The 19,686-nt window shown below is 44.4% G+C and overlaps 2 protein-coding genes across 3 annotated transcripts; one reads left to right on the top strand and one right to left on the bottom strand.

The window, feature by feature from the left end:
• Window positions 1–11,277: 11,277 nt before the first annotated feature.
• On the bottom strand, window positions 11,278–15,398 carry TIMM10B (translocase of inner mitochondrial membrane 10B). Its single transcript, XM_036744693.1, has 3 exons — window positions 15,290–15,398; window positions 14,488–14,583; window positions 11,278–14,348 (listed from the first exon to the last, which is right to left on the bottom strand). Exons 1-3 carry the CDS (start codon window positions 15,344–15,346, stop codon window positions 14,151–14,153), a joined length of 351 nt encoding a protein of 116 aa, XP_036600588.1. The 5' UTR covers window positions 15,347–15,398; the 3' UTR covers window positions 11,278–14,150.
• Window positions 15,204–19,175, top strand: ARFIP2 (ADP ribosylation factor interacting protein 2). 2 transcript variants are annotated; one of them, XM_036744691.1, is made up of 8 exons: window positions 15,204–15,658; window positions 16,109–16,209; window positions 16,676–16,772; window positions 16,873–16,991; window positions 17,233–17,454; window positions 17,547–17,704; window positions 17,822–17,996; window positions 18,091–19,175. In XM_036744691.1, the coding sequence occupies exons 2-8, from the start codon at window positions 16,111–16,113 to the stop codon at window positions 18,244–18,246; spliced, it is 1,026 nt and encodes a 341-aa protein (XP_036600586.1). In that variant the 5' UTR covers window positions 15,204–15,658; window positions 16,109–16,110; the 3' UTR covers window positions 18,247–19,175. The 2 variants fall into 2 exon arrangements, with proteins under 2 accessions (XP_036600586.1, XP_036600587.1); XM_036744692.1 differs by lacking the exons at window positions 15,204–15,658; window positions 16,109–16,209; window positions 16,873–16,991 and having other exon boundaries at window positions 16,713–16,772.
• The last annotated feature ends 511 nt before the right edge of the window (window positions 19,176–19,686 follow it).

Below are 19,686 nucleotides of genomic sequence, written 5' to 3' on the forward strand. Positions count from 1 at the left end.
GAAAAGGTAAACAAGAAAGAGAAATCACAAGGGACTTACTAGAGTTGAACTGTTTTGTTTACATTCCTACATGGAAAGATGATGTGTATGATTCATGAGACCTCAGTATTAGGGGAGCTAAAGGGAATATGCATATGTGTGTGTGTGTGTGTGTGTGTATGTGTGCGCATGTGTGTGTATTTGTATGTATATGTGTATGTGTATATATATACATATAGACAGATGGCACAGGGTGAGTTGAATATGAAGGGATAATATCTAAAAAAATAAAATCAAATTAAAGGATGAGGGAGGAATATATTGAGAGAGGGAGAAAGGGAGAGATAGAATGGGGTAAATTATCTTGCATAAAAGTGGCAAGAAAAAGCAGTTCTGTAGGAAGGGAAGAGAGGGCAGGCGAGGGGGAATGAGTGAATCTTGCTCTCATCAGATTTTATCTGAGGAGAGAATACCATACACACTCAGTTGGGTATCTTATCCCATAGGAAAGAAGGAGGAAGAAGATAAAAAGGGGTGATGATAGAAGGGAGGGCAGATGGGGGTGGAGGTAATCAAAAACACTCTCGAAAGGGGATAGGGTCAAGGGAGAAAATTCAACAAAGGGGGATAGGTTAGGAAAGAGCAAAATAGAGTTTGTCTTTCACAACATGAGTATTGTGGAAGGGTTTTACATAATGATATGTATGTGGCCTATGTTGAATGCCTTGTCTTCTTAGGGAGGGTGGGTGGGGAGGGAAGAGGGAAGAGAATTTGGAACTCAAAGTTTTAAAAACAGATGTTTAAAAGCCAAAATAAAGTTTTTGCATGCAACTAGGAAATAAGATACATAGGCAATGGGGCGTAGAAATTTATTTTGCCCTACAACAAAGGAAGGGAAAAGGGGATGGGAGGGGAGTGGGGTGACAGAAGGGAGGGCTGACTGGGGAATGGGGCAACCAGAATATATACCACCTTGGAGTGGGCGGGAGTGTAGAAATGGGGAGAAAATTCATAATTCAAACTCTTGTGAAAATCAATGCTGAAAACTTAATATATTAAATAAATTAAATTTAAATAATAGGTGTTACTGATGTGGGACTCAGTGTCTGCCCTAAATATGAATATGGAGGAGCAAGTTGTATTTTGTCTGGGGAAATGATGAGTCCATAATTTTTAATTGTGCCTCAGTTTCCTGTAAAATGAGGCTCAAAATCTCTCCCTGTGGGTATGAGCACAGTATGTCACCCATATAATGAATGAGATAAGTTTTGGGATATTTCTCTCTTATAGGTTGTACAGCTTGTGCAACATATTGTTGACACATGGTGGGACTATTTTTCATCCCTTGTGGCAGGACTTTCCATTGGAATCTCTTGTGAGGTTCCTTGAGATTAACAGAAGACAAGGAGAAGGCAAAATATTCATAATCTGTGGGATGTAATGGAATAGTATAGAAACAATCTTTTAAATCTATAATCCATAAAGGCCAGTCCCTAGGTATCATGTTAGGTGTGGGGAGTCCTGGCTGAAGATTTCCCATAGTTTCCACTCTATCATTAATTTTTCTCAAATCGGTAAGCATTCCCCATTTTCGAGATTTCTTTCTTAATAGTGAAAATAGGAGAATTCCAAGGACTGTTGGAGCTTTCAATGTGCCCTGCCTTTAATTGTTCATTAACAATATCAGTGAGGGCCTGTAGTTTTTCTGATATTAAAGGCCACTGTTCGACCCATACTGGGGGCGCACCCTTCCAGGTTATCTTAGGTGCCCTATTCTTAGAATTTATGACAGTGGCCCTTCCTAAAAGTCCTGGGGGAGGGGGGGTGAGATTGTATAGTGACCTTCATATATCCCAAAAGGTCTCTCCCCCATAGATTTGTAGGTAGATGTGATAAAGCATGTGGTCTGAATTTTCCTCTCTGTTTACCTCCCAACTTAACCAACCTGCACTTTGTTTTGGGATGGTGACCGTTCCTACTCCTTGCAATGACATATCACTCGTTACTAGTGGCCAGGCTTTTGGCCAAAGTCAGTCTGTGATGATTGATTTTTCCGCTCCAGTATCTATCTATCCTTCCAATTCCATGCCTTCTATTTTTATTTTCAAAGTTGGTCTTTTTTCTGTAATATCTTGTACCCAGAAAGCCTCTCTTCCTGTGCTTCCAAATCCTTGTGAGCCCCAAACCTTCTGAAAATGATTCCCTGTGGTTTCATATTTTATCAAAATCAATTGTGCTATTCTCTCCCCCTTTCTTATATGCATGGGATGTGTCAAAGTTGTGTATAATAAAATTTTGATTTCTCCCATGTAATATGAATTTACTACCCCGGGGACTATAATGAGCCCTCTGAGGAGGAGCTACTGCTTCCTGTGAGGAGTCCTGTTGTTAGGGTAAGCAGTGGGCCATATACTCTGGTGGGGACAGAGTAAACTCCAGACGGAGATACAGTGTAGTCATTTGTGGAGGGAAGGTCAAGACCTGCACTGCCTGGAGTAGCGTGAAGGAGGTCTTTTATGGTGAGGGGTAAAGTGTGTTTGTTGTTGGAACCATCTGAGGGGGAACTAGGGAAATGGCGGCCCCTATTGTTTGCCGGGGCCAGGGATGGCCCCAAGAGCAGTTTCCCGAATTCAAACAGCATTCTGATGCCCAATGGTTCCTCTTTCCACACCTAGGGCACAGTGTGGTTGGTCGGGAGGCAAAACCTTTCTGTATCCCTTTACGTGGCACTCTACATTCCTTTTTTGTGTCCGGGCTTTCCACAATTACAGCATTTTAAAGTGGTTTTTGGCTGCTGTTGATTAAAAGCAGCAGCCACTACCTCAGCGTGGTATGCCAGTGTGCCCACTTTTTGGCATTTTTGAATCATCTCAGAGATGGTCATATGAGGTTCCCCACCTAGCAGGGCTCTCTTACAATTGGCCTTACAATTTTCAACTGCCAGCTTTTGTAACAACATATTGGCAGCTTCAGTGTCCCCTGCTACACTCCTTTGGATGGCTTGTGTGACTCTATTAAGAAAATCTGGGAATGTTTCTGTTACCTCCTGTAATATCTTAGTGTATGAAGAGTTCTGGTCTGTTTTGCCAGGTATCCTCTGCCAAGTTTCCTTGGCACAGTTCATTATCTGTTCATAGGTGTGTAATTCATATGTGATCTGATCTCTCAGATCAGTGAATTGCCCTGTGCTCATAAGCTGTTCAAGTGAAATGTTTACATTTGTTCGTTGGTTTCTTTCTGATTGTTCTAGGCATTTTTCAAAAAATTCTGATTTCCAGACTAAGTAATCTCCTCCATCAAGTGTGGTTTTTGCTAGTGAATACCAGTCTTGGGGGCACATGGCTTGTCTGGCTATGTTTTCTATGATAGATTGTACATAGGGGCTATTGGCTCTGTAGCTGGAGGCCCCCTGCTTCAGTTCTTTAAGTATTTTTAAATCTATTGTTGTATGCTCCCAAATGACCTGTTGAGCATTTTGAGGATTAGGTCTTTCAGTGACTGGTAAAGCGAGTGTCACTTCTATGGGCATGTATTCTCCCCATTCTTGAGCAATCCTAATTGCTCTTTCCACTACTCCCTCTGGTTCATGGTATGTTAACTCTCCTGCTCAGATTTGTGATGTTGACTCATACTTGGGCGGGGGAGCAGATGGAGTGACTTGTTTCTGCTGGGAATCAAGTGGTTTTGTGATTTTGCAGTGATGTTTTAGCATTTCGACTGACTGCTCTTCCTCAGATGTTCCTGTGGCTACATCTGTCTTTAAAATTTTTGTGGCTACAGGTACAGCTTCCAGTTTTTGTAGGCAAATTTTTAGTACGTTCCAAATAGAAAAGGCTGTTACTAGAAAGGCTGTGGGTCCTACTTCTCTGAAATATTCACTCATTTGGTTTCCTACAACCTCCCATTCTTTCAGATCCATTGTTCCTTCTTTTGGGAACCAGGGGCAACACCTTTCTACTATTTCTAGAAATTCCTGTAATTAGGCAGTTGTTATTAAGAGACCTCTTTCTCTTACTAGCCTCTCTAAGGCTTTCCTATAGTATTCTCGGTCCTTCTCTCCCGACTGCATCTGCCCCATCTCTCTAATACCTGTATAAGCCTGGTGATACCTTAGAATAGGAAAGGAAAAGGAAAGGAGAGGAAAGGAAAGATTATCGCCCTTATCTTAGTCGACTGAGTTGGCTGACCGGAGCTCCTCTCCGAGGGGAACTCACTCTTTCAGAGTCTCTGTCCTGTGGTTTCGTCTGCTTCAGGTTTGTCTTCAGGTCCATCTGTTCAGGTGCCACTTGCCACCAGTGGCCATGGGGCCAGGATAAGAGAAAAAGGATGCCACAGAGAGTGAAAATAAGACAGAGGCCAGGCGAGAGAGTATAGCACAGCTCCATTTACTAAGCTGAGGAAAAGGGCTTATATACTTTTTAGGCAAGCAGATCAACAAGTTCTTGTGCGAAACATTTGTTACATTGTGTGACTTCCTCGTGCTTTGTTCCCTTTTTGCCCTAACAATATCATGTTAACAGCCCACAGGTGGTGTTTAGCACGTGTGTGCCAAGGGGGTTTGGAAAGCCCACATCCTGAGTTATCAGCCCAAGGGCAAGAACAGGCTTCAGTGAAAATGTGGCCTGTATCTTATCCCAGAATGGACTTTCTCAGAGCTGGTCCTCTACAATCCTGGGTTGTAATTCCAATTGACACTTTGTCAACTACCTTGACTTATTGTATTTACAACCTATTCCATTAAGGAAAATCCTTGTCTTGTATCATGCTTAAATATACATGGGGATCATAAAAGTGAAGTAATGCAGGCATGCTGAGTTGGGACTAGGAAAAATGTATATAAGCTTTCTAATTTCTTTGTTCAGGCAGTCAGATTTTGTCTGGCTCCTTGTATGTACAAGTAAGCTAGCTCCGCTAGCTTTAAGGGAATAAACAATATGGATTTACACATCACCTAGCTCGTTTGCCTCCTTTAACCAAACTTTCAGGTTAACAGTTGCTAAAGCTTGGAGAAAAGGAAACCGTGCCAGGTTTTGTCTACTGAGGTTCACTGCTTGGTAAGGACTGGAAAAGTTATGGAATAAAAAGAAAATTCAGTCTGATAAAGGATGGGACCTTGGAGATTATAGTTAGTCAAATGTGCATCCTAAACAAGACTTAAAGATCAATAGCCTAGGCACAATGGGATTTTAATGCAGTTGAGAAGGGACTTTAGAAACTGAGGGGAAAAGATTGACAAGGGTTTCAGGAGTGAAGCTAGTTTGTCTGGTAAATGGGAGGGGTCCTTTAAAAGATTTTACAGAAAAACTTAGCAGGAGGAGGCCTCTGGCTGGGTGTGACATCTGACAGGTGAAGAAGTAGTTATCATATGACATCCTGTCTCCCAAAATGTGTTCCAACTCCCAGCTGTCTATAATGTTATGCAGGAATTTATTCTCACTGATTTTTTATGAGACTTACAGTGGGAGATAGGGAGGAAAACTGTGAGATACCTCCTTTCTGCTTTCACAACCCTGGCCAGGTTGGAGACTGCAGAAGTAAAGGCTGATAAGAAAAGGAAAGATTTTTTTTCCCTTTCTCTTTTTTTCTCTTGGTTTGTGGAAACCAGTTTCAAACAATTCAGCAGAATTTAATTGTTTAGGTTAATTAGTAGGCTTTAATCTAAAGCCATTAGAGGGTCATAGAAAGGAGGGAAGAGAGGAAGTTTAAGCAAGTATGGATGAGAGAAAATGGAAAGCTAAAAAAAGTTGAAGTCAGTTCTGTATTGACTGCATGAATGGAGGTTTGAGGGTAAAAGGGTTTGGAGTTTGGAGAGAGGTTAGAAAAGATCCTCATTCCACTGGGATAAGAAGGATTTGAGAAAATTTTTTTTTAAGTGCCTGTTAGCAATTTTGAACAGTCAGTATCCTGTGAAGTTATAACATTTACTAATTGAAAGCCATGGGCTCTAAAATTTGAGGTACAGGCAGCTTATGGTCCTTGGAGAAAAGATTGAGGTTCTAAATATTACCATTTGAGTTCGTAAACCCAAATCTGATTTGGTTAAAGTCTTTATCCGGAAACTAAATTATGTAGTCTCATTTACAGTGAGATGTGTTCTCCTACTAGGATAATTGTAAATTACAACTTAATGAACACAAAATATATTTGCTACTTGGCAGTAAGGAAACATGCTTGGAAACTACATGGATCAGAAAACTTCAGTTAAAATCTGGTTTCAGAAATATGTTAGCTTTTTTTATGTGTGTTATCTTCTGCTAGTCACTTCATATGTTTGCCTCAGTTTCCTAGTGTATACAATGGGATAATGATAGTACCTACTTAGGATTGTCGTGAAGATCAAATGCCTGGCACATGGTAATCCCTATATAAATGTTAACTAATTATTATTATTTTTTATTTAATGTAATTAAATCTATATTGTATTACTCTATACCAGGTTTCAGGTGTGAGTAGTTTCGGGTGTCAAATTAAAGATGGTAAAATTCTATATTAGTGAATTTAAAAGTGAATTCAAATGAACTGGTATTATTTGACTAGAAAAGGTTTGTTATGCTTTTAAAATACACAATATTGTTACTGTTAGGCTTCTAATTTCTTGTATTGTGAATTTGGGGAAACCATTGCACAAGAAATGTTGTTACCTTGAAAACTGATACCCAGAAAGAATTTCACTTGTATCACTGGGAAAGTAACTTCCTTTTTAATCTAGATTCTGTTAGATTATTAACTGAACTATTTTAGACTGTGGCCATAGCATTTGAAAACTGTTAAGTGTTTAATGGGATATATAGTTTTTTAAATGGATAAAGTCTGAGACTTTAGCTGGACAGGGTCATAAGATCTTATTAGTCCTAATGTCAGCATGCCATAAATTTCTAAAGTTCTGAAGTTTGAGAAACTAAGACCATTCTCAGCCAAAATGGGGGACCTAAAAGTTTGCTTGCTAATAGGTAGTATGTATTAAAATTGCACCTTTGAGGCAACGTAGTAACAATAGGCCTTAGATGCAGAGACTTTATTTTGCCTCAGGGGTTAACAGACAGTACAGAATTGGAGGTTTGCTATAGTCAGCATTTTTCTGGGGTTTGTAGCCAACTAACACTGTGTGAAACTCCAGAATGTAATTATTTCTATAAGTGTAGGTTAAATGAGATGTCCTTATATGTACTCAGTTAACTATTCTTGCAACATGAGAAAATGATTAATACCATAGCCCTAAGCTGTGATTAGTGTAAATTTGCTATTTGAGGCAAACTATCATAGCACTGTAGTTTGATACTCCTCTGAGTTTGAGTTCAGATATGATTATCTGAATTGCTATTAAGCCAGTACTCCACCATTCAAGGGGAATGCAGCCTGAGAACTATTACAAGTAGATGTCTATGTCTGGGAGAGTTGAGCAGACAGCATTGTACAGGCAAAGGTAGGATCCTCTTGACCCAGTTTCCTATTGTACTATTTTGTTTCTCAAGTGGTTAATTCTGAGCATGGCTTTTTTTATTCACCCTGTGAATAAATTTGGGACTTTGCTACATGATTGGCTGTTCAATATGACTTGTACCTGGAATTGAACAGAAAGCTAAGGGAGTTTTTCCTCTTTTATGGCTCATGTCAGATCAGTCTGTGCCCTTGAAGGGTCAGTGTTGATACCACTGTAACCATTTCCCTCCCTTTTCTTTATATAGCAAATTTCTATGATCAGGACAGGTGAAGAGAGGAAGTTTTGTTGTTGAAATATCAAACCTACTAATTAATAGATTACTACTAAAACATCTTAGTTACTACAATAGGATGCAAGTATGAAAGATCTTACCATTTTTAATCTGTATCTGTGGTTAATTCCATATCCTATGCAACTAAGTAAGTGAGTTTTTAGGCTTGCCATCTCCATGCTAATAGTTGTATGTTCATGTATCAGACTAAGCCCTTGAAGTATCTCAGTCTTTCAGGATGAGATGAGGAGATAAACACATGCGCGCGCGCACACACACACACACACACACACACACACACATGTGTGCGCGCGCGCGCGTGTGTGTGTGTGTACATATATATATATCTTCAAAAATAGGGATAAGATAAAAATGTCAAAGTATCTTGAAAATTTACTGGAGTAGTGGGTTGTCGCTCTACTCTTTCCCTCCTGTGACCAAGAAGTGTTCATTGTTTGAGTCCAGCTACAAGATAGTGGCCCAGACTTTTTTGGATAGCAAACTAGACATCCTTAAACGATAGCTTGGTGGTATAAAGATGTTAGGCCCAATTCCCTTGTGGCAAGATGCATCCACCAAAGTTAGCAGAATTCCTTGTGGCGTGAATAAGACAGTGAGGAGCAAGAGATTGGGATGTTGCATTTGAGGATAGTAGACCAATATACATTTAATTGTGGTACTGAACGGTTAGTACCACAGGGAGGGAATTATTGAAATTTGTGAATGACCCTATTGTTTCCAGTCTTGTTGGGAGAGGCAGCATGTACTTCGATCCTATCCCCTTGTCCCTTGTATTACCTCTAGTCAGCAGTAGCCATCTGAGCTTTTGTCACATCTCCTCTAAGCTCATTTCCCTATGAAGCAGTAATAAGGGAGGAGTGGAGACACAATGGCCTATTCCCCTTCAGGAAACACGTACCAATCAGGGTTGTCTTGCTCTCATTACAAAAAGGTACCTACAAAAGCAGAGGGCAGTTTGACACCATTGCCTGGCTGCATTCAATGCTTTTCCTACAATAAATTCCTTTACATTTTCTCTTCTTGAGTTTGCTTCATTATTGAGGGCAAGGTTCAAACAAAGATTTTCTTTTAACACTACCATTCTGCATTGGTAGTTTCCTCATCTGAAATTCCTTATATCACTGACACCTGACGTCTAGTTCCTATTACTATATCTGTTATTACTTCATCTCCCTTTCACCATCTCAAAGCTGGAATTTTACCGTAACTAGTCAATTTTTCTACCTCTGATTTTTCCCCTCTTCCCCTTCCACTCCTTATTCTAAGCTACACAAATTATCACCAATAACTCTGGTTATATTGCTCCAAAATTCAATTTTCCCTTATCATAAGAGGCACCCTACTCCTGGATCTCTCCCATATGTACCTTCTCTCCTCTGATGCTGCCACAAACTTGGTGCAGGCCCTTATCACTTCACTCTTGGACAACAGCCTTTTAGTTAGTCTTCCTGCCTCAACTCTTTCCCCACTCTAACCCATCCTCCATTCAGCTGTCAAATTAATCTTCCTAAAGCAAGTCTGACCATGTTATCTTCCCCACATTCACCCCATTCAATAAATTCCAGTGGCTCCCTATCACCTCCAGGATCAAAAAAAAAAAACAAAACTCTGTTCAAAACCCTATTTAACAGCCCCCTCCCCCTTTCTAGTCTTCTTACATTTTACCCTCAACCAAATATTCTGCAGTATGCTTACACCCGATCTCCTGACTCTCGACTTTTCACGGGCTGCCCCCCATACCTGGAATATTATCCAACCTCAGTTACACCTCCTGGCCTTCCTTGCTTCCTTCAAGTTCATTAAAATCCTGCCTTTTGCAAGAAGCTATGTCTGATCCCCCTTCATACTAGTGCCTTTCCTTCGTTGGTTATCTTCAATTCCCCTCTGTTGATTATCTCCTTACTATATCTTGTCTGTTCGTTATTGTTTGTATATTGTCTACCCCCCCATTAGACTGTGAACTTCTTAAGAGCAGAGACTATTTTTTTGCCTTTGTTTGTATCCCCAGTGCTTAGTACAGCGCCTGGTGCACAGTGTTTAATAATTAAATAATTTACTATGAGTGCAGTAGTCAACCTTGATGCTCTTTTCATCCTTGTTGAAAGCATCTGACAACATTGCTGAAAGCATGCTAAAAAAAAAAAGGGGGGGGGAACAAGTACACAGCCCTACTTCACTCCATTAGTCACTGGGAAAACAAGCGAGCCTTGTCCATTATCCAGAACTCAGGTAAGCATGCCATCATGGAAGTAGTATGCAATACTGACGAACTTCTCTGGGCGAACCAAATTTTGCCAGTTCCTTATGACCACAAAAAATGCTATAAATATTTTGGTATATTTGGAGCTTTTCTGTCTTCTTTTCCTCCTACATTTCTAACTCTTCCTTCTATGGCTTCCCATACTCTTTCTGATCCCTCAATGTGCATGTTCCCCAAGAATCAACCCTGTGACCTATGTCCTGCTATTTTTAGATTCTTTTGAAAATTTCATTTATTCTCCTGCCTTTAGCTTACTGCTTCTCCATTTTGACTTTTTTTTTAAACATTGTTTTAGTCTCTATGTATTATTCTTTGCAAAAAATTGTTGAGAAGTTATTTGTGCATGCCCCTCCTTTTCTTTTCCATGAGTGTTATGGTTTTTTAGGTCAGAGGATCCTACCTCTCCTTTAAGCCCCTCAAATCCACTCACCTAAAACTTAGGATATGCATCGGTTTATGCCCATTTTTCTTGTCTTCTATTAAATTCTAAATTGGAGCGGTTACTTCTCCCTAAAGTTCCCAACATTTCCACTTCAAGAACAAGTTCCTTCTTCCTGGGCTCAGTGAGGTCCAAAGTAAGTTTCCATTGTTGCTTACTGCCTTTGGAAGAATGAGATTATCATTATAGCAAGCCAAGAACTTAGCAGATGCTCTGTTAATAAGATAGATAATTGAAATCCTCCATTATTACTAGGCCATTCTTCCATGTCATGTATAGAATGGTTCTAGAAGCTGGCACACTGCCTTGCAGGTAATAGGTATTTATTGTTTGTTGAAATGAATTTCCCAAATTGCTCATCTTCTGGCCAGATTCCTAAAAAAGACTTTCCACTCTCCCCAAGGAGATTTTCTAGGTGCCCCATAATCTGCCTCTTTGCTAAGTTTCAAAGTATTTCTTAACACATCCCCTGCAGTTCTGACAAGATACTCTACCGGCCACTTCCTAGAACCATCTCTCAAGTGTTTCCTCTAAACCACGGCTTGGCAAACGATGGCCCATGGGCCAAATGCAGTCCACTTCCTGTTTTTGTATGGCCCATGACATAGTTTTATTTTTTCTTAAAATGTAAAAACCATTCTTAGTTTGATGGTTATTCAAAAATAGGTGGCAGGCTGGATTTGGCCCTTGTGCCAGTTTGCCAACTCCTATTTTAAACCATAGCCATGAGTGCCCTTCCATTTTGTCCATCTATCCATGCTTTTCATTCCGTCTGCAGCCTACTAAAATCTTCTACCCTGGGGAATCTTCCCTAATGCTCCCCTCCCTTCTGCCAGACTTGTGATATACGTAGGGACAATTGGATGTTGCAAATGATTATAGAGTCTTTATTGAGTTCTTAATACAAGTTCAATCTCTTGCTGAGTTATAGAGTAAGAAATACATAAATAATACATTCAACAACGGTTTAAGTACCTAATAAGTGCTTAGCAAGGCACTGGGCTAGCCAATCAAGGGATAAGAATGGAGACAGGGTTCGACATGTATGCACACAAGGGTAATAGTTCACGTCCTGTTTTAAATTATAAATTTCAATACACTTACTAATGAATAAGCAGCCCAAATATGGAGATTTCCAAATAAAACTCTGAAGTTTTTAGGTATCTGTATTTTGATTAAAAAAAAGAAAAATAAAAATTTATTTTCTTCTGAATATACTTCTAAAGTATCATTGCCTTTTAGTCAATGTTCTTATTCTGACTTCCATTTGCATATTTCATATACATAATTTCTCATATTCTTGAGAGGCAGTACGGCCTAGTGGAATCAACCTGAGTTCAAAACTTGCCTCTGACATATACTGCCAGTGTGATTCTGGGCAAATGTTACTTAACCTCAGTGACCCTAAGAGTTACAGAGCAGGTACTCACGTGCACCAGTAGGAGAACTTTTCACATTCAGGAATTCTCCCTACCAATGAAATCCCAGGTCCACTACCTATCCTATTTCTTATACGCCATTGATAGATCATCAGTAAGAGATATGGAGATAGTGACTGAACTTGTGATTTTACTGGTAGAGGGACCTCCCAGATGAATAGCTCCTTCCATTTTGATGAATGTCTTAGACAACTGCCCAGGCACTGACAAGTCTGGTAACTTGCCCAGGGTTCCCCATCCAACATATTTCAGAGGCAGGGCCTCCTAATAGAGGCCAGCTATCTACTATGCCACGGTACTTTTCATCTTTAAATCATAATTTATGCCATTCCCAAATAAGTTGTTCCTAGTTTTTCAAACAGCACACATCTAACACTTCCATCATAACCCTGTGAGGTAGGGTAGTGCAAGCATTATTACCTAGTTTTAAAGATTATGGTTCAGAATAGTTTACTGTGACTTAACAATTGGTCACACAGCTAGTTAAGGATGGGAGTCCAAACCCCAAGTGATGTAAAAGTACCAAGAATGGGACAAAGGGCTGCATTTAAGATATTAACTGAAGGAAACAGGGAGTTTCTTGGTCATATTTATATTGGGTCTTGAGGGGTGGGTAAAGACACTCATGGTAGAGGGGATGGTATGTGCAGAGTCTTAGAGCCAAGAAAACCTAAGGCATACCCCCAGCAAAGCCAGTCATTCAGTATGGCTGTGGTATACGTTTAAGTGAAGAGAAGCAATGAAGACAAGGCTAGGAAGGTAGATTAGGGACAAATCATAGACGGCTTTGAGTACCAAGTTATTTGGACTTTAATCAGCAGATAACGGGGACCCATGACATATTTTCAAACAGGGCCAGTTTGACAGTAGTAGCCTTATCATTTATTAAGATTATTTTGCCAGTTACATGGATGAATTAACAAGGTGAGAAGATGTAGAAAGATCAGTTAGGAGATTGCTATCACAGACTAGGTGAAAGATGAAAGATAGGATGGTTGCAAAAGATATTACATAAATAAGACAGACAAGCCATGAAAACTCATTGGTTTGGGCTTGGGAAAGGAAAAGCCAGTAAAAGACAACTCAAGAGGCAAAGAGGCAAACTTCAGTATCTAGAGGACAATGGTGACAACTATAGAAACAGGGAAATTTTAAGTAGGTCTGGGGAAAACACTAAGTTTACTTTCAGGTGAGAGAGTATAAATGGGGGGGAGGAGAGGAGAGTATAAATGCTGCAAAGATCGAAGAAGGGACTAATTAGATGTGGTTATAAGACAGTCATTTATGACCATGGGGAAAATGTTTCAGTATAGTGCTGGGGATAGAAGCCAGATTTCAGGGCATGAAAGAATGTGTTGATAAAGTGGGGGAGAAAGTGGAATGTTGAGAAAGTTTAGTATAGATTATTCTTCCTAGGAGTTTGACAGTGAAGATTGAGAATAACAGCTGAAGAGGGTAGCAGAGTCCAGGGAGTTTTTGGTTTTTAGGATAAGAAGATTTAAGGGTCAGAGAAGCAAGGGAGAAAATGTTTGTATGGAAAGGAAAACAGAGAAGAGGAAAGATAGTTGAATCAAGGTCTTAGAAGAGAGGTCAGGGAATAGAATTTAAGATACAGGTAGAGGGATTTAGCTGGGAAAGTAGCCACTAAAAAACAAAAGATGCCTAAGGAAGCTTCTCTGACAGCTTAAGGCTTCCTAAATCCAACAGCCAACACTTCTGAGACAGTATCTTTCTCTTTATCCCAGACCCCTGTCCAGGAGAGGGACAAGAAAAGTCTCAACCAATCCCTACCCTGCTTCCCCTAAAGCAAGCACACACAATCCATGGAAACTCATAAAGACTTTACTGCTGACAGGCAGGGTCAGATAAGGGGAACAATACAGAGTTAGGGATGCTTCTAGACTCAAAGTAATGCCATCCCTGGGTTTCAGTAACAGGGGGTCAGAAGGGTTGCCATGAACTAATAATTTTCTTTCTTGCCTTCTAACCCTTCTGAGGATCCAAGCAGTCTTCTCTTTCTGTTCAGTCATCTCTGGTTCTAGCCCCTTGTACTATTTCCTTTGGAATTTGAAGGGTATCCTGGCCCACTCTCCCTCTGCCTGGACACCCCTTGTGGGAGATAGTAGGGCCCTGGTGTGATGACATAAGGGCATTTGGGAGGCAACAACAGAAGTGGGACTGACACAGGATAGCTCCAGAAAGCCCCCTAGATTGCCCAGGTCACACTGTACACTTTCCAGATATCAGAAAGTCCTATATTTGAGCTTTCCATCCCAAAGTGGTAGGTGAACAGGAATCCCCTAGCTTCCTGGGCCTGCAGCCTCATGCTGGCCAGCCATGGGGCTTGATGAAGATCCAGTTCTCTCTGCCAGTGCTGCAGTGGACTCATAGTCTGCCATTCGCCGCTGTACCAGGGCAGGCATCAACTGTACATATGCAGCCATTAGGCGGTGATTGGAGTGGACCAGCTTTCCTGCACAGCTGTCCAGGCAAGCCTCCTAGAAGGGAGGGGGAAAGGTGGTGTCAGAGTCTCTCTCCTCCCCAAGAGTAAACAGCCTTCCCTTCCACAGTTACAGTTTCCTTCCTCAGACCAGAGGAGCACTTTCCACCTCCCAACAGAGAACACCTCTTACACACCTCTTCTGCATCCAGGGCTCGATGGTGCAAGCTGGGCACACAGCGCTGGAAGCAGAGCTCTGTCATCCGGTTGTACACCAACAAAAAGTCCTTAAGCTGGGGGCAAAGAGAAGAGCTCAGAGTAGGAGAGGTGATGAGGTCCCTGGGGAGACACCCTCTACAGAAAAGGCTTAATTAGAACTAGAAGTGACATTAAATATTACATCAACTCCTAGCCTTTTATAGATAAGAAAACAGGCTCAGAGGGGACGAGTGACCTGCCTGGGGTTAAACAGTGACTCGATCAGAGAACCAGAACGAGAGCCCAAGTCTTTGGCCTCCAAACCCAGAGCTCTTTCCAGAGAACTGATAAGGTTAAGTCTGAGTAAGGGGCTTGAGGCTGCTGAGCAAGGTGGTGCGGGCGCAGGCGCGCAAGGTATGTGAGCTTGGGAGCAGCAGTAATCACCGGGAACGGCTGGGAGATGCCCCGCGGGCACCTCCTTCCTTATCCAGCCTCAGACACGACAGGGAGATGTCCAGAGTATTCAGGGTCCCTACCCTTTAAGCATTCTCCTGAGGCATCCCCTCGTCAGTCCTGGGGCATCCAGACCTCTCCATTTCAACTTCAGCCCCAAGATCCCGGCACTAAGAAAGCACCAAAGAGCGCATGCTCCGACATCGGCCGCACAGCCTACCCTCTCTTAACACACCGGGCCTCTCCCCTCCCTTTCTCCCAGACCGTGGCTCCTCAGGATCCGGCGGCCCGCGGGGTAGGAGCCAGGGATCCGCTGGGCCGAAGAGAACCGTTCGATGCCCCACTCACGTTTCTCAACTGCAGCTGTTGCTGCTGCTGCTGCACCTGCCGCTGCTGTGACTCCATGGCCTCCCAGGGCGCAGGCGCCTACGTCACTTCCGAAACCTCACGCGGCTTTAGTCCGCCTACGGCGCTGCGCGGCGTGTCCCGGCTCGTGGCGTCACTTCTGCCCTAGCGGTGGGCAACGCGGCTGCCTTCATTTGCCCGGCCCAGAACGTCATTTCCGCCGTGTCCCTGACCTGCTGCGAGGAGCGCGAAGGGAACCGGAGCCCGAGGTCCCAGGACGGCCCCGGGCCCGGCGCCCCGAGGGCAGGGCAGGGACAGGCGAAGCTGCCGGGAGAGAGGGAAGGAAGTAAAGGGAGCGTGGCCCAGCCAGAGGTGAGGAAGCTGGGCGACACACACCTGAGCCCTGGGGGTGGGGGGAGGGAGGGAGGAGGAAGGAGGAAGGCATACACCTGAGTCAATGGTGGGAAGGAGCGTTCAGCTGCGTCCACCTGAGCTCGGTGAAGAAGGACACCCACTCGAGCCCTGGAGAGAGGGGGAAGATGAGGGGACCCAGCTGAGCTCAGGGCTTAAGAGGCGAGGAGGGGCACCCAGCTAAACCCGGGGTTTAAGCAGGGAGGAGGGACACCTACCTGAGACAGGTTGGGGGAAGAGGGGCAGCCAGCTTGGCCGAGGGGAGAGGAGTGACACCTGCCCAAATCCAGGGCAGAATGCTCCTGAAGGATGAATGCACCTGCACCTGAGTCTTGTGAGGGTCACCTGGGCCAGTGGGAAACACAATATGTTTTCCAAGGATGTCCTTACCCTAACTTTTGCCTCCCCTAGCCATGACTGACGGGATCCTGGGGAAAGCGGCCACCATGGAGATCCCCATCCACGGCAATGGAGAGGCTGGACGGCTTCCTGAAGATGATGGGCTTGAGCAGGTGGGTGTCTGTTTGCTTCAAGCACCCCAGTGTACCCATATCCCTGGTGACCTCCTTACCCAGGAGCCCCTAAACCTCTGTCCCTTCTCTGACTTACCCTATGTTCCATTGATACCCTCACTGCTCTTGAATTCCCTGGTGCCCCCATACCATGCCTTGACCTCCCTAAAAGTCATGATCGATCATCCCATCCCTGGATTTCCCATCATGCTCTATACTCCTTTGAATACCCAAACTCCTAACCTACCTTTTAATCTCTCTTGTATCTAAACCTCTAACTGTACCCTAATCTTATCAAATCTTTGACCTCCCAATCCCCCCACTTTCTGCCACCCTAAAGTTGCTCCAGACTAGATTACCTTCCTATCCCCTGCATTCCCTGAACTTCCCTATGGATCCTCCAGTCTTCATCTCTTTGTCTCTTCCTGATTGTCCCCCTTCTCTACTCCCACTTGGCCCATCATAGGACTTGCAGCAGGTGATGGTGTCTGGACCAAATCTCAATGAGACAAGCATTGTGTCAGGAGGCTACGGGGGTTCAGCTGATGGTCTTATCCCCACAGGTATGAGGCAGAGGGCCTGAGGAATTATTGGGTAGAGGGAGAAAGGAGAGAGTAGAGACAGAAATGGTTATCATGCAGATCACGTAATTTTATCCTTTAGGGCCTGGCCGTCAACAGCCCCACAGTGCAGCCCCTGCCGGCCCTGGTGACGAGGTGGCCCGGGGCATTGCTGGGGAGAAGTTTGACATTGTCAAGAAGTGGGGCATCAACACCTACAAGGTGGGGCTTGTGTCCCCTCAGCCCCCTATCCCATGGGTTTCCCCGGATCTTACCTCCTGTTAATGCCCTCCCTCTTCCCCTGGTCCCTGGATCCTATCCTATCCCTTCCTTCATCCCTGCCCTTGCTCATCCAGGGACTCATAGTCACTGAAACTTGGGAGGGGGGTAGGTATTTCCATATTTGGGGGGCTCTTGTCTCTGGGAGGGCCCTCTGACTGCCTGGGACCTGGGGCCTGCTCAGTGTACGAAGCAGCTGCTGTCTGAACGGTTTGGCCGGGGATCACGCACCGTGGACCTAGAGTTGGAGCTGCAGATTGAGCTGCTACGGGACACAAAGCGCAAGTATGAGAGTATTCTTCAGTTGGGCCGGGCACTCACTGCTCACCTCTATAGCCTGCTGCAGACTCAGCATGCCCTGGGTGATGCCTTCGCTGACCTCAGCCAGAAGTCCCCTGAGCTCCAGGTGTGTGTCCCTATCTCCCTTCCACTTTGAGGGTTACAGGAGGCCAGGGGCAAGCTATGACCTCTGGGCCCCTATGTTCATCCAACCCACAGGAGGAATTTGGTTATAATGCAGAGACACAGAAGTTGCTGTGTAAGAATGGGGAGACCCTATTGGGGGCTGTCAACTTCTTTGTGTCCAGCATCAACACCTTGGTCACTAAAACCATGGAGGACACTCTTATGACTGTCAAGCAATATGAGGCTGCCAGGTAGGAATGCACGAGCCAGAAAGTTGGAGTGGGGTGTGAGTAGGGGTCTCAAGGACAGGAGGCCTTAGGTCTTACTTCCCATGTTTTATTCAGACATGATTCTTTCCATTCCCCTAGACTGGAATATGATGCATACCGCACGGACTTAGAGGAACTGAGCTTGGGTCCACGGGATGCCGGAACTCTGAGCCGACTTGAAAGTGCCCAGGCCACATTCCAGACACATCGTGAGAAGTATGAGAAACTTCGTGGGGACGTGGCTATCAAGCTCAAATTTCTGGAGGAGAACAAGGTGCTAAACCATCCCCCTCACCCCTACCCCCTAACTCCTCTCAATGTTTTTCTCTTCCCACCTCCTCCCAACTGACCCCCATCCATGCCCCCAGATCAAGGTGATGCACAAACAGCTGCTGCTTTTCCACAATGCCGTGTCCGCTTACTTCGCTGGAAACCAGCAGCAACTTGAGCAGACCCTGCAGCAGTTCAACATCAAGCTTCGGCCCCCAGGCTCTGAGAAACCCTCCTGGCTGGAGGAGCAGTGAGATGGCCTGGCCTGGCCCTCCACTCCCAAGAAGCACTCCTAGTTACAGGAGCAGTGAGGCCTGCCCCCTTGGATTGGACCCTGTCCCCAAGAAGCCTTCCTAGCTGGAGGATCAGTGGACCTCCTCCCTAGGAGGGGCTGAGGGGAGCAGGAATAAGTGCCCTCCTCTCCAACAAGCCCACTAAGGGAGCAGAGAGAAGCCTTTTTCAGTAGGGAAGAGATTGGGACAGGGAAAGCAAGAATGTACACTCCCCCTTTCCCCTCATCCTTCCTTGCCCAGGATCTCCCTTCCAGGACCTTAGCTTCTTGTGGGTGGTAAAGGGAGGCACACCCCAGGAGAGGAGGGCACCAGGTAGGGCAACTACTGGGCCAGGTGCAGCAGTACTTAGCTCTGATGCCTAAGGCCCTGTTCCTCTGTCAGCTAGTTTGGCCTCACTTTCCAGATCTTTACCCACTACCCCTCAGCCAATGGTTGTTTTCCCCAAGGGCCCTCTTCCCAACCAATGGCATTATTCCCAGGGTTCTCCCTTAAGCCAATGGCATTACTCCTGGGTCTTTCCCTTGGCCGATAGCAGGTCTCCTGGGGCCCTACCCTGAGCTGGCATCACTCGGGGATCCTTTAGCCAATGGCATTGCCCTCAGTGTCCTCCCCCTCCACTCCCTCCATTACTGTTGGTGGGGGGGAGAGGGGAGGGTCTTAGGACCAAAGGGTAGCAGACTGGGGAGTTTTGGGGCAAGGACCAGGGGTGCCATGCTGTCTGTCCCAGCATCTGCCTGTCTCTTTCTATGCCCTGGAGCCAGGGTGGTGTTTCTCCTAATTTAATTGTGGGTGGGACTCTGGGGTGCCTGTCCAGTCTGTAGAAACTGTCACACCAGCCCTAGGGTGGCCTGGGAGCCTGGGACCAGAAATAAACCTTTCATAAAACCTGGCCCGGGCCTGTTTGTTGGGGTTAAAGGGTCTGGGAGGATGATGCATAGAGTACAGGCTTCCTGATACAAATTTTCATAAATGTAAATTCCTCTAGCTTTGGGCCTGAGCCCCTTGCACTTATTCTCTAGGGGACTCTGTCCTTCCGCTGATGTAATCTCTAGGCATTGTGGACCCAGACTTCCTTTGGTTATACTCAGATCGAGGGATACTCAATCTCTTCACGTTCTAACTGCCACTGACACTACTTGTTTCTCCTTGGAAATTGTTGTCTTAAGCCCAGCCATGTCTCTGGCTTCTCCCCATTCTCTGTTGACTCTGACGCCAGCACAAGAAAAGGCCCTTTGGGGCTTCAAAGGGAAACTTGTTAGTGATTCCAGGGAAACAGACAGATGGGAAAAGTTCATATTGCAAACTGAATCAAAGTAATGCAGATCCGTTCTGGATTAGAGTTCTAAACCTAACTTCCTGCTTCCTGGTTGGTGCTTTCCTTTTGGCGTTTCTATCACTCTT

This window comes from Trichosurus vulpecula, chromosome 2, assembly GCF_011100635.1.
Source record: "Trichosurus vulpecula isolate mTriVul1 chromosome 2, mTriVul1.pri, whole genome shotgun sequence".
Classification (NCBI taxonomy): Eukaryota; Metazoa; Chordata; class Mammalia; order Diprotodontia; family Phalangeridae; genus Trichosurus; species Trichosurus vulpecula.

What these genes read in the sequence shown, in the direction of transcription:
- TIMM10B (XM_036744693.1), bottom strand. Translation starts at nt 15,346, where the DNA reads ATGGAGTCACAGCAGCGGCAGGTGCAGCAGCAGCAGCAACAGCTGCAG. An exon ending in AACAGCTGCAGTTGAGAAAC is followed by an intron (nt 14,584 to 15,289) that starts GTGAGTGGGGCA and finishes CTTTGCCCCCAG; the next exon opens with CTTAAGGACTTTTTGTTGGT. An exon ending in GAGCCCTGGATGCAGAAGAG is followed by an intron (nt 14,349 to 14,487) that starts GTGTGTAAGAGG and finishes CCTCCCTTCTAG; the next exon opens with GAGGCTTGCCTGGACAGCTG.
- ARFIP2 (XM_036744691.1), top strand. Translation starts at nt 16,111, where the DNA reads ATGACTGACGGGATCCTGGGGAAAGCGGCCACCATGGAGATCCCCATC. An exon ending in TGATGGTCTTATCCCCACAG is followed by an intron (nt 16,773 to 16,872) that starts GTATGAGGCAGA and finishes TTTATCCTTTAG; the next exon opens with GGCCTGGCCGTCAACAGCCC. An exon ending in AGAAGTCCCCTGAGCTCCAG is followed by an intron (nt 17,455 to 17,546) that starts GTGTGTGTCCCT and finishes TCCAACCCACAG; the next exon opens with GAGGAATTTGGTTATAATGC.